This window comes from Aphelocoma coerulescens, chromosome 18 (assembly GCF_041296385.1).
Source record: "Aphelocoma coerulescens isolate FSJ_1873_10779 chromosome 18, UR_Acoe_1.0, whole genome shotgun sequence".
Taxonomy (NCBI): domain Eukaryota; kingdom Metazoa; phylum Chordata; class Aves; order Passeriformes; family Corvidae; genus Aphelocoma; species Aphelocoma coerulescens.
In genome coordinates this window covers 2,728,944-2,742,910 of record NC_091031.1, presented here as the reverse complement: position 1 = coordinate 2,742,910, position 13,967 = coordinate 2,728,944, and the positions used below count along the sequence as shown (strand labels likewise).

Genomic DNA, 13,967 nt, shown 5'->3' with positions numbered 1-13,967 from the left:
TCCATCGGAGGCGCTTTATTATCTTTGTGTTACCACATCTTGCAAAGCTTGGCTCCAGCTCTGCAGCTCTGTCCAGCCAGAACCTCTCTCCTCACTCCAGCACTGTTGTGAACAAATCCTGCAGAAACAGCGACTCCAGGGATGAGTTTCCCTGGAGAGAGACAGGCAGACAGACAGATGGACAGCCAGGCAGACAGACAGATGGACAGCCAGGCAGACACTGGGCTCTAGGATTTGCTTTAAGCACTTTGCCCTGAAGGTTGTATCCAATACAACCCACCTCATGCTGATTTCTGGGTGCAGATCTTGGGTGTTGTGTCCAACAGACCCCGTCAGTGGCCAGGCATTGGGATGGTGGAGTCACCGTGGAAGTGCGCAAGAGGCATCTGGATGTGGCACTTGGGGTTGTGGTTTAGGGATGATTATGGTGGTGTCAGGGTGATGGTGGGACTGGATGATCCTGAAGGTCTCTTCTCACCTCGATGATTCTGTGATTGCGTGATCAGTGAAAGCCCAAATAAGTCAAGCAGAAGACACCAGGGTCCCCTTTGGCTCAAAGGTTGCCACTGAGGGACAACCAGGTTGATTGAGGTGTGACACACTCCAGGATGGCATCAGTCTGACGAGCTCAGAGCAGCTCAAAGCCTCCCTGGCAGATGAGAACAACATCTCAGTGAGCAGTTTGGAGAGCTGTGGCTCCATGTCTGCATGTGAACCATGTGCTGGCTGAACCAGAGAGGCTACAAGACCTTTTCCCACCTCCCCATTTGATTATTTCTGTCCTCACACAACACACATGGCCTGCACATGGTATCTGTGATGGACAAGCTCCTCTCTGGTCACATCATTACAATACTGCTCTAATCTTGTCAAAATTAAAGGCAAAAAGAGCCCCCAGCAGGTCTAAAATCTCACTCTCAAGGCAGGGCAAAGCCAATTCCACTGAGAAAAGAGCCAAGTCCCCAAAAGAACACCCGTGCACACATGTCTACAAGTATGCTCAGGCACACACTCCTGCTCCTTGACTGGATAAAATCAGATCATCCCTTTCCCAAAGTCCTTTTGTTACGATTTTTCTCCTCGTAGTAACAGGCTTTGCAAAGTATTTTAAAGAACAATTCAGCAATAATTCCCAGGAAACCATTTGTTACCTGTGGTTAACGTCCGATCCGCTCACATGGCAGCTCAACTTTCTGACACAGAAATCCAGGAGAACACTCGGACAAACCAAGACCCAAATTGGTTCAGCCTCTGAGGATAATAACGACTTAGAAATATGTATAAATTTAAGTGGTTTTGAATAAGGACAGCATTTCAAAAAGCACTCGAATTGTTACTTTGAAATAAGCCATTCTGCTTTTTTAAATTCCAGTCTTTAATAGGGGATGAGACCCAGACTGCCAAGAACCAAGGAGAGTTTTTGATGCAAATGAAAAGCGGCATTTAGAAAGTGCAAGTATCCCATAATAGAGCCCACACCACATTGCCAGCTCCCAGGCCTGTCTGGAGAATCCAGGGACCCATCCAGCCCGGGAGACCAGAGCAGGGGGGTTTAGAGGCTCCCTGGCCCCATGGCTGACCTGGTTTGTGCTGGTGAGGCCTCCGGGCTCACACTACAGCCCCACATTCAAGGGTTTCCAGTCAAAAACCACAGAAATTCCAGTCTGGAGTCAGACCTCAGACCCAGACACACATGGGCAGATGTGGCCACGCAGGGAAGGCATGGATGAGAGGAAAGCTCCTGAAGGCTCCTTGGACTGGTTTTACTGATCCTGCCCAATGTCCCAGGAAAAGCTCTATGTTTCAGTGGGACTGATAATGAAAGCCCCTCTGTCCCCCATGGCCATACTTGGAGAAAAAACTTCTGGCAAAGAAGCATTGCTGGGATGAACACAAGTGATTCCCACACCCATCAAAGAGTTCAGGATCTCCACACTCAAACCCTCCATGGACACCCACTCCTGGCAGTGCCAGAGCTCCCCAGGCTGCTGCATGGTGGGTGAGAGGGGGAAGAAGCAGCTCTTGGAGAAGGCAGCAGCAGGACCCAGGCGCTCCCTGTCCTCCCCATACAGAGAGGAAGGAGCAGGGCGGTGCCTTCCTCACTCCCAGCCATGCCAGAGGCTCCTCCTGGGTGGCCAGGACACAGTTCTGCCCTGGGAGAGCAGAGCCAGCTCTGCCAGGGAGGAGCTGAAGTGGTGGGGATGGGATGGCAGGTGGGGGGGTGAACCATGGAGTCATTACAGTTGGAAAAGACCTTTAGGATCATCAAGTCCAACCATGACCCAGGACCACCACTAACCCCTGTCCCCAGGTGCCACATCCACGTGGTTTTTGAACACTTCCAGGGATGGTGACTCCATCAGTCACTCTGTGGTGACTCTACTTCCAGGGGTGGTGACTGTCTGTCTACCTTGGGCAGTCTGTTCCATGCTTTAGAACCCTTCCCATGAAAAATTTGTCATAATATCTAATCTAACCCCACCCTGGTGCATCCCCAGAGGATGAGGCTGCCCCTCATGTGGGGGCTGCCCCATGGCACATGGGAGGGGGGGAAGGAGGGAGCAGGGAGGGACCTGGCACGACAGGGGAGTGACAGCGGAGCAGGAACAGGAGCTGGCCCTGGACAAAAGGCCCAATTAAAGCGTCCTCCCGCAAACAAACATCCCCAGAGCCCAACTTTTTCAAAGATGGCTCAGGAAAGAAAAGGGCCACGGGATCGGCGGGATCAACCTAAGTCATGTACATCTATTTAACAAGAAAACTCATTGATAAGCAAACCACCTGATGCTTGCACAGTAGAAAAGAAAACACCTGGTTCTGCCTGTGGGTTGATAAGCCAATATCTTTAATCTTTTTTTTTTCTCTTGATGACTGAAGTACACACTCTGTGCGGCCCTATGCTCCAGCCACATTGGTAATAGTAACAAAGCTTTGATGTCCCCCTCATTCAACAGAATGTTGTTTAGTTCAAAGCGAAGAACAGAGGCAATTCTTTGCTTTTAAATTATTAGCTCCCTAAGTCTTCTGTAATGATATAGTTTGACTGAAGTGTGCAGTTTATTAACTACATAAAGACGATATTATTAGAGCGGAGAAAGGCAGCCGAAAGTTTTGCCTTTCAGCTCAGCAGCAGGGGTTTTTGATACTTTGATCTCAATCAATGCTAAATGTCTTTGTGAGATAGAGGGAGCAGCAGAAATTACCTTTGGCACCATGACTACATCAATTATTTAGTTCTTTTTCTTATAAATTAAAGTGTTCTTCAACTTTTACCCCAATTTTTTCTTCCTCTTCTTCTTCTTTTTTTTTTCCCTTCAGTTATTGGGGGGGGAGAAAGCCGACTGGAAGAAGTCTGACTGTGAGTATTAATAAAAATTCCACTGACCTTTCCCAGTCCTGGTCTGGGAGGGTCTTCTCTGTGTGAGGAGGTGGATTCACGAGAACAACAACAGCAAAAGGGGGGCTTGGGGTAATGAGCTGTTTAATCAAATGAATGTGTAGGCTCTTATTCCAAATTTGTCTCTATTTAGCCTAATTTCCTTTTTTTTTTTTTTTTTTTTTCCCTTGGTCTTTTCCAGCATTGCTGGTGAATGCAGCTGGGAAAATGGGACATCTGACAAGAAAGGTGGAGGGAGAGTATTTACAAGAGCAAGTAGTAACAGGACAAAGGGAATGGTTTCCCACTGCCAGAAGGCAGGGATGGATGGGATACTGAGGAAAAATCCTTCCCTGTGAGGGTGGGGAGGCCCTGGCACAGGGTGCCCAGAGAAGCTGTGGCTGCCCCTGGATCCCTGGAAGTGTCCAAGGCCAGGTTGGAGCACCCTGGGATAGTGCAAGGTGTCCTTATGGAACTGGATGGGCTTTAAGGTCACTTCCAACCCAAAGCATTCCATGATCCAGGACTCCTGAGGCTGAAAGCAGAGCTTGCAGAGACCACAGCCCCTGGAGCTGCAGCAGGTGCCTGCACACTGGTGCTGGATGCAGAAACTCTCATTAAAGCCACTGGTGTCAGGTGATCCCACCCAGAGCTGTCACCAAACCCTACCCACACAGAACTCTTGTCCAGCCTAGAGTTCATCCCCTAGAGCCAATAATAAACCATTCCCACAGCTGATCCATCTCATCCCAAGACGGGTGACAGACTCCTTCCCTGGGGGCAGAGGGAATCCAGCATGATGGGACTAGAGGAGATAACACAGCTCAGTGCTTCCCTTGGATAACAACAAATGAGTGGATATTTCAGTGGGATTTGTGCTCTTTTGATACTTCAGGGAAGAGGCTGGAGCAGAGCCAAGGGAGGAGGGTATCCCTGCAATCCTGGGGACAGCAGTTGGTGGCTGGGCTCAGCGCTGTGGTGCACCAGAATGTGTTAGAAACCACTGGAACCAGAACCTTGGCTGGGAACACAGGCAGCAGGACCACAAAGGTGCTGAGGAGATGCCTTTAAACCAAGCTTTAAAGCACTGACCTCTGGCCAGAGAAATTCTTTGTGAGCAAGAAATAAAAGAGGTCTTTGCAGAGGTGTTGAGGTATGAACTATGGGAACTTCAATATATTTATGTGTAGAATGTGTTGGAGAACAACATAATTCTGTTTTCATGGTGATCAAAGTTTTGCAAGAAGGAGGACTTGAGACAGTGTGCTGAGCTGCTATGGCAACATGAATTTTAAAAAGTAAACTGACTTGCAAGAGCTTATCTCTTCCTCTTTAGTGTGGTGCAGAACAGATCTGGGAACCTCTGACTGACAGGGATCCTGTGAGGTGCTCACCTCTGCTTCTGGGCCAGGTGAATTGCAAAATGCATAAAACATATCCCTCGTGGCAAGGGGAAAATTATTCCGTGACTGCATTTGTCCTGCACCCCAAAGAGCCAAGTCATGGTGATTCTTTCATCGTGTGTTTATCACAACTCAGATATTCAGATGTTGGGGTGGATGCAGCACGAAGCACTTGGTCTGTGCTGACATCCTATTCTGGGAGCGGGGTGGGCTGCCGGGCGGTGCTCAGAGGTGAATTCCACCCACGGGCAGGCGTTTCCAAGAGCACCATGACGTGGGCTCGGTTTACAGCTTGGCTTTCAAGCCACCCGCACAAAATGTAGAGGGAGCGGTGTCAGGAGCCCTCCCTGACAGCTCCTTTCAGGAGAAGATGCTGTGAGGAGCTGTCACGCTCTGAGTCAGCTGTTCTTCCAGGGCTGGCATTCCAGGCAGGAAGAGCCTGCTTGCGGAACCATCCCAACCACGCCGCCTGCCAAAACCACACTGGGAATCCCATGGGAACCAGCCCTCTCCCGGGCCAGCTGGTACTTCCTGCTCCCGAGGCCTGATCCTGCTGGATGCTGAGCATTCTTTGTTCCATTTTTAAATTAATGAGACTTGAGCAATGCACAGTCCCAGACCCCAGGGAAGAAACACCCCCTCGGTGTTCTGGCCATGTGGCCCAGCTGGAGAGGAGAGGGAAATGTCAGGCTTGAAGGGAGATTTGAGAGATGCCTGGAAAACAGATCCTTAATCTGGAGACTTTAACCAGGTTCTTCGAGCTGGCCGTGCTCCCACACACAGCTCTCCTCCCCAGCACAGGCTGTGACCCCAAAACTGGCAGCCCCATCCCTCCAGAGAAGGATGAAGGTCACCAGCGTGGGACTCGTTCCCATCCTATCCCAACAGTGTCCCCTTGAGGTTGGTGGCTGAGGCAGCCTGGGAAGAGCCCTCATGGAGGTGCGGGGGAACCCCAGAAGCTGCTCTTGTTTTCCAGGCTGGTGCAGACAACAAATCCCAGCAGCTGTGGGTGAGCCTGAGTGAAGGAACCTGGAGGAGCCCATCCCACAGTGGGTGTGGGACCTCCACACCTGGGAGTGGAGCACTTGGAGAACCACTCGGATAAGAATCTCCCTTCCAAGTTCATTCTGTGAATATCCAGAGCTGGACAACTGCAGCCCATCCTGCAGCACCTGGAGCGTGGGAGCTCCTCCAGCACCGAGGAGCCGGAGTGGGAGGGTCTGTGCAGCCCTGGGAGGTGCGAGAGAGGAGCCTCTGCGGGGGACACGGGGCTCCCTCGCCGCTGCTGCTGCTGGAATCTCCTTTCTTCTGGCAGCCAAGCAGCAGGGAGTTTTCTGAGAAACTGCCCACAGGGAGCGATCACTTTTTCCAGTCATTAACCTTACACATCCCTCACGTTACCGGGATACCTTGGATGTCTAAGTTGCTGCAGCGAGCTAATTCCTGCAGGTGACTCCAGGCAGCGATAAGTGGGCTCTGCACAGCGAGGGGATTTGAAGTGCCAGAGCTGAAAGCGCTCCCGACTCCGGCACGCCGGGCCTCCAGCGGGGGACACAGCCTCAGATGTCACCGTGCGAGCACAGCGCGGTGGCAGGAGCGAGCCGGGGCCTCTGGAGCTGTCATTTCCAACCTGCAGCCAGCAGGCACCCGGGGGAGCCAAAGCAAAGGGAGGAGGGCCGGGCAAGGGCTTGAGATGCACAGGGCAGCGCCTTGTGCCCCCAGGGAAATGAGCTGTAGTTGAAGGATATTGGGGGAAAAGATATTTGGAAGGTATTGGGAATAAAAAGCAGTGCCCTGAAGGGATAAATGTTGGGAACTCCCAGTGCTGGCCTCTGGGATAGGTGTGTACCTGCCTTGATGTTGCTGCACCGGGTGTCCCAGCCCTGAAAGAGCAGCAGTTTTGCATCTGAACTCCTTTTTCTGGTGCAGATGAGCATGAGGAGTATTCAAAGGCAAGGAGGTTCCCAAGAGAAGCCCCAAACCAATGAGAGAAATATTTACAGTAGGATGGCTCTTATGGTATGTACATGACATTAAATACTATATTATTTTCTCTGACACATCACGATGCATTCCTGTTGTGTTTCCTGGATTATACATCACCAGTGTCCTGCCAGGACTGGCTGAGTTAACAACGTTCACACAAAAATTGCAGAAGACACCAGATTTGTCTCTCATCAGTAACAGGTGTCACTCTCGGTGACTGCAGAGCAGGACCAGGTCCCTCTGACAGAGCAAAGCCATCGAGAGCCAACGTGTGTTTGTACAAGAGGAGCACCACGGGCAGTGAGGGCCAGCAGCCTCCTGCCCAACCCTTGGCTCCCCTGCGAAAGACTCTTTGGAGACAGAAGCAGCCTCTAGATTTTCCCAAACTGCCCTGTGATGGGAAGTGTCAGCTCAGACCTGGGGGAAATGGGGAGCAGTGGGGGTGTGTGAGGAGAGATTAACATCCCACAGCAGGACTGAGCATGTGGAACCACACCAGCCACACAGGAAAAACTCCATTTATAATCAGAAAGTACAAAACAGCACATCAGAAGTCACAGGTCACGGCCAAGGTACAGAACAGGGACCCACAGAACACACACCAAGGAAATTCCTCCAGGGAATAAAACAACCACCTTCAAACACTGACACAAGGAAGGCAGCAGTCCAACACTCTCACAGTATCAGCACAGGCTGTGGCAATGCATCAATCCCTGCTTGGAGGGGCCCAAAACACCAACAGGAGTTTGGCTTGGATCTCCCCAGGTGTTCCCAGGTCGAGCCATGGTTTCAAACCCATGCACTGGGAAGCTGGAGCTAATGCAGGAGGGCTCTGCACTCCTTGATGCCTCTGGGAGCAGTTTTGGTTTGGGTGAAGGAATGATGCTTTGCCACTCAGCACACAGCTGCTCTTGAGGGGCACTCCACTTCCCCCAGCAATCAGCTGTCTCTCAATCAGCATGCTTTAAAATTTGGAAATTGTAAATTAATAGGAGATGGGTCCAGGCTGGGGGACACAAGCACGGCCCAGTTTTGGCACTGAAGCCTGAGCCCTGCTCTGACAACCCCCTGCCAGCCCTGCTCCAGCTGTGCTGTGTTCAGTGTGCTGACACCTCATGGCCAAGCCAGAAACTCCGATAAGACACCGTTTCCCAGGACATCACCCACACATCCTCCATCTGCTCCAAGGCATGAAACCAGGCTCGTTTATCGACAAGTTTGTCATGAGCAGAACTGAATACACCAAAGATAGGAAAGAAAACCAGTCCAGAAACGCTTGGAGCTCTTGGATCACAAACAGCTGGGCACACCAGGGGGTGTTTATCTGTGGCTGTGGTGCTCTGAGTGTCCCTGGCGCTGGAGGATGGCTCTAACACACTTCTCCAACAGCACGGTCCCTGTGCTGAGCCACCCACGGCAAACACTGCGGTCTCAGGCCTGGGAGCAGCATCCATGTCGGGGTTACCCCGCTCTCCCCTCCTCCGTGGGGGTCTCCCAGGGGCAGATCAACTCCTTTGCAGAGCCCTTCCGAGCTCGGTGGTGTCTGTCCTCTCCAGGCCCGCAGCCCCCGGGGCGGGCTCGGCTGTCCGAAGGCGCGGCCGTTTTGACTTGGAAGAAGCTGTGTTGGGAAAGAGAAACTCATCACACACACGGCGCTTTTTGATGTGCTCCGAGGCGGCAAACGAGCTCGGCTTTGAGATTTCCACTGTTCGAGCCCCAAATCCCAAAGCAAAACTCCCGGGCACAAGCCCATAGAGAGGGAGGACGAAGGGAATGTGCACTGCCACCCGTTTGAAGCTGCAGCGCCGTGTGACAGAGCTCCGGAGCGCAGAGCCAGGTGGAGCAGGAGCCCTCAGGTTTGCGCTTTGGAATTTATAATGTGGACTCATCCACTCGGCCAGCAGCAGAGGTGGGTTAAACGAGATCAGGGACATGCTGCTCCTAGTGAGGGACATGGCCAGGGCTTGGTTACTGCAGGGGCAGCCTTTCAAGGCAAAAATTCCCCATCTCACCCGTCCTGCCCTGGAACAACAAACACTTAGCGACTCTCTCTCAAGATTTCCCCTCCCTTGTCACTTTTGTGTCTCCTCTGACTTGAAATCACTAAACCAAACCTGAACCAGTGTTCAAGAACACGGAGGTTTTCCAAATTCACGGATTAAAAGTAAAACCTGGGGTTTTGCACCCTGAACAGGAGGTGTGAGAATAGCAGAGGCACTGCCAGCATGGGCTCCTGGCCTGTTCCCATCGGGAAACTGCAGGAGTGGAGACAGGGAAGAGACGCTTCCAGAGTCTGGGCTTTGGTGCAAGTGTGGGAAAGGCGACTGTCAGACGGGTTCTCAGAGGCCTCTCCCTCTGGCTAACCCCAAACCGGACCGATCCCGGAGCTGAGCCCTCTCCAGGGTGGGTGTCCAGGTGTCCGTGCGGTGCTCACCTGCTGACCGTCCTGGTGTCCGGCCGCAGCCGCCGCTCCCGCCCGCCCAGCGGCTGCACTTTCCCGTGGGGCACAGCCGGGCACCGGGGCGACAGCGTGGCCAGGGTGGGCGAGGTCCAGCAGCCCCTCCTGAGGAACCGGCCCCAGGACCGGGCAGCCAGGCGGGACCTCCTGCTGCTGGACGGGCAGGGGCCGGGGCTGGACGCCCGGGGGTCCAGCTGGGTGCCCGCGGTGCTGTCCAGGGCCAGGCTGATGGGCGAGGGGCAGGCGGTGCCGTGCGGCAGGGCTGGGGGCCCGGGGGACACGGGAGGCAGGGCCTGGGGGACGGCTGGTGGCGATGCCGGGGTGCTGGGGCCAGCGTGGGCAGCCGGGCGAGGGGCGCAGGACGCGAGGTGGCCTGGCTGTGGGGAGGAAAAGGAGAGAGGCTCGGTCAGGTCTGGGCGTGACACCCAGGGTGGTGTCCCCAGGCTTCATCAGGAAGATAATCCCTCTCCTCCTTTGGTGCTGCCAGGAGAGAAGGGCTCAGCTGGGAGGCGGCGACAGCCACCCCAGCCGGGCCTATGCCAGTGTCCCCCTCTCCCGCAGCTCTGTCCCCTTCCCTGCCCTCCCACCGCCGGAGCGCGGAGGTGTCACAACTTGCCTGCGGGGTTATTGCTGCCGCAGCCCCAGCGGGTGCTGACAGATCCAGCCCCACACCCGCCGGGATGCTGGAGGAGACACCAGCTTGTCTCATTCCTCACAACGATTAGCTGCAGGCACGGAGGAGGCTGTCATCCCGGGAATGTGATCTTGGTTATGAACAGCACAACCAAGTCACACCCACGGCACCAGCCGGGGCCAGGAACAGACCCTGAGCCCCAGCCCTGACGGCTCCTAGTACCACTCACATCTCATGCTGAAGCCCCCAGTGTCCCTGGCTGGGGCTGTGAAGGCCCCAGCACAGCTCAATCAGCCCTCAGGACAAGCCCAAGCACAGACTGGACAAGGACAGCACATGCTGCATGCCAGGTCTCCTCCCATTTCCCAAGGACTCACTCCCAGCAGGAATGAAATGCAGCTCAAGTGTCCAAGGAGAGGAGCTGAGAGCAGGGGCATGCACAGGACATGTACACACACATGCAGGGATGGCACAGTGAAGGATGAACACACTGAGACACAACAGAGAAGGATGAACTCGGTTCTTTTTCCATTTTCTACATTTATTTTTATTAGACAGATGAATGCATGGAAGCCATGGCCAAAAAATGAAACAAGACATGGAAACAAACAATTTCTTGGGTGGCACAAAGTGAAGTCCAGCTTGTACCAGGCAACCTTCCTCTTCGGGGACTGAGCAGCAGAGGATGAGGAGCAGAAGGCTGGGCTGTGCCAGCTCCATCAGCCTGCGGCAGGGCACAGACAGCTCCTGCCTGTGTGTGAAGGATGGGGGTTTGTTCCACATGCAGTAACTGGAGTCCCACAAGCACAGTGACTCCCAAGCATGCAGCACGAACCCATGGGAGGGGAGCAGCGATGCCAAGCAGAGATGATGAAAAATCAGAGAAAGGAATGGATACAGAGAACATAACAAGCAATGCAGCAGACAAAATAGAAGTAGAATCAGAGGGACTGACGGGAACACACAGATTTGTTATTTATTATTTATACCCTGACTTGATCTTCCACATGTTACTACATACTGGCAATCCTAACATGCTCAGTGCTCCATGTTACACAAACTCTAGAGAGAATGTAGAGTTCATCACAGCCAAGTAGCTTTGGGCCAACCCTGCCAGGTTCTGGAGTGTCTTTCAGTGCTCTGATGTCAAAATAGGTTGAGGGTGCTCAGCACCTGATGTAACAAAGCCTTGGGGTTTTAAGCAGAATTTTTTAAAAAGGCAGCCTGAGCCTGCTCCTCTGTACAACAGTGCAGAATGTGCCTTTGCTGCCAGCAGGGGTAACAACAGAGACCCAGCACAGACATCAGAGTGGAAGTCTGGGGTAACTCAGTTTGAATTCCTCTAAGGATGTTGATCACTGATAGGTTAAGGAAGGGCAGGACAATCTCCCTGGCTCAGCCCCAAGTGGAGGAGAGGAGTGGCACCAGATCAGTGTCCAGCCCTGATCCTGCCTCTGATGGCACACACAGGGAGGGCCAGAGTCACTGTCAGAGCAGTTGGGCACACAGTGACATCCTGACTGTCCCTTGTTCACGGGGAGCTGCCCTGCAAGGACCCTCCAGGGCTCCAAGGGCCTGCATGCACCCCATTATCTGAGGGCTCCCACTCCCTGCCAGCTTTTCCCAGAAGCTGCCCCATCCCTGGAGTGTTCAAGGCCAGGCTGGATGGAGCTCTGAGCACCCTGGGACAGTGGAAGTTGTCCCTGCCCACGGCAGGCGGTGGAATGAGATGAGATTTAAGTCTCTTACAATCCAAACCATTCTGGGATTCTATGATCTCTCATTTTCTGTAAAATCCTACCAGTATTAAAAGGGGATGGACAATGTGAACTGGAGAGAGGCAGCTTCCCAGACCTCAGTGCTTCCACCCAGTTCCTCTGCTTCCCTTAAATTCAAACAAACAAGGAAGCTTTTCTGCCCCTTCAGTTCCTTTTACTGGAATTTGCAGGAATCTTCACATTTCTGGTAATCACTGGCCTGGTCCAGGCATGCTGGGCTTTCCCAGCAAGGCCTGGAATCTCCCTGAGCTCTTTAGCACTAATGTAGTATTTTAGCTTGCCTCATTCTACGGAGCAAAAGAGACAGAGCAAATGAAAAAGAAAATACTACTTAAAGTTGAAATCAGTTCTTAACACCTCAACCTTGTTCTCCCTTGCCTCTGGGCTACAAGCTATCGACAACTGCAGCTACCTCCTGTTGGGTTTTTAACAACAGAAAATAGAAGAGCAGGAAAAAGACAAGACAAGAGGTGGGAAGGATTTGATAAAATCTCTCTTGGCCTTGTGCGGGCTCTGGCAAGGGGCAGCTCTGCACCTGCACACCCAGCTCAGGGCACAGGAGTCACGGGGAGAGCGGAGCAGAGCTTCCTGCTGATCATCTCCAGCGTGCCAGGGGCTGTGGGAGTGTCGTTCAAATTCAGACGGTCAGGTAACCTTCAAGAAGTGCTCGTGCTACTGCTCCCACACGCAGCTCTTGTGCCCGTGGCCCCACTGTGCTGGCTGGAGGTGCAGGGTGGGGGGTGTGCTCCTCGCAGAGGCTGCCAGATGCACCCCTTGGGAGGGTGCCCAGCCCCCGAGGGGATGGAGGCCAGCAGGGACACTCTGAGCTGAGTCACCTCGCCCTGCTGCCCGCGGGGTCAGCCCCCTCTGCTCCAAGGAAGGCTTGTCTGAACCCGAAGCTCTGGGGCAAAGCCTTCCCCTGCCTTGTGACACCTCCTCCTGGAGGAGCAGGATGCAGGGAGAGGCAGCCGGGCTCTGCAGCCTCCCGGGGGATGTCGGGGAGCTGAAGGCATCTCCCCTGCCAGGTGTGCGGGGAGGGGGCCGGGTGCTGCACCCCGAGCCTGGCACAGCAGCACTGTGCCAGCACTCCCTGCCTGGCGTGCCGGGAAGTGACATCTGCTCTCCAGAAGCCATGGCAACGCGCGGGAAGCTGGCTGAGGGCAGAGCCGGCCCGGGAAACCTAAAGCAGCACTGACACCTTCAGGAAGGGGAGACGAAGCTCAACACCAGCCTCGCCTTGTCTTTTCCCTGCGGGGCTCAGAGCCTACTTGGGAGGAGCTTCCTTCTGCAGCTGGTTCCTGCGATCCAGCTTGCTCATGACCTGCGTGATATCCACGGTGTTGGCGGCTTCTCTGGCTTTGGCCTCTTCCTCCTGCTGCCTCAGGATGATGGGGCTGGGGCTGGAGCGGAGGTGGCGGCGTCCGAACAAACCCGTGCTGGGCAGAGAGACGGGGGAAGGAGAGGGCAGTTAGTGAGGACAAGGGCACCAAAACCTCCCCCTGGGGAAGGACAGTTACCCAGGAGGACAAGCTCAGACACAGAGATGGCCAAAGGAGTGCAAAGTGCTTTAAAGCAGGACTGGGTGACTCAGTGTCACACATGAGCTATGGAACTGCTGAAAGTGTCGAGGTGCTGCTCCTGAGGGACTCCAGGGCCCACCCACATCACTCCTGTTGTTGTGTTTGCACATAATTCACACTCAGTGTGAAGCCAAACAACTCCCATCCCTGGAATTTTCTCTAGTGCCCTCAGGAAGATCAACCCAGGGACGAGTATGGGTGTTTCTGGTGTCTGTGACGCCCCCAAAAAACACCCACTACCTGCTTCAGCAAAGCCACTTCCCCAGCAGTGGAAACAAGTCCCACCTCTGGATGAGGCACCAGCTCTGGGTTAATGGGATGCTGAGGTTTGGGGGGATCCAGAACAAGCACTGACAAACACGAAGGCAGGATCACTGGGATCAACCAGCATCTGCTGGTGACCGTGTGATGTGTGGCTCCCAGAAAACCTGACCAAATCCCCGGCCAGCCAGCAGCAGAACATTTTCCACTGACTTGAAACAGGCTTTAGATGAAATAACCAGTGTGAAAATCCACAATTCCTCTTTCTTGCCTGCTAGGTTGATGAGTGGAAGAGGAACAGAGAAACAAACACCACCCAGTCTGACACTGCAGCTTTAAGAGCAGTTGCAGTTCAAATGGCCTGAATTTGCTGTATAACCTTCGTCTTGCTGAGAAAAAGCCATTTCCAAGGCCATCCACCTTGTGCCAGCTGTCACTCACAAGGTGCTGCTTGTTCCCACATGCCTGCCACCTTCCCTCACACCGGGGGT

General features: G+C 53.7%; 1 protein-coding gene across 4 annotated transcripts in view; it reads right to left on the bottom strand.

Annotated features, from left to right (window-relative positions):
* Window positions 1–7,274: 7,274 nt before the first annotated feature.
* The window catches only part of RGS9 (regulator of G protein signaling 9), a 31,494-nt gene continuing 24,801 nt past the window's right edge, over window positions 7,275–13,967 (bottom strand). For 3 of the 4 annotated variants that reach the window (XM_069032459.1, XM_069032462.1, XM_069032461.1), the window contains 3 exons: window positions 12,957–13,071; window positions 9,200–9,600; window positions 7,275–8,383 (listed from right to left, as the gene is read on the bottom strand). In XM_069032459.1, coding sequence (XP_068888560.1) covers window positions 8,227–8,383; window positions 9,200–9,600; window positions 12,957–13,071 — 673 coding nt within the window. In that variant the 3' untranslated portion in view covers window positions 7,275–8,226. Of the gene's footprint in view, window positions 8,384–9,199; window positions 9,601–9,628; window positions 13,072–13,967 lie in introns of those variants that run through there. The other variant, XM_069032460.1, reaches the window with a different exon arrangement.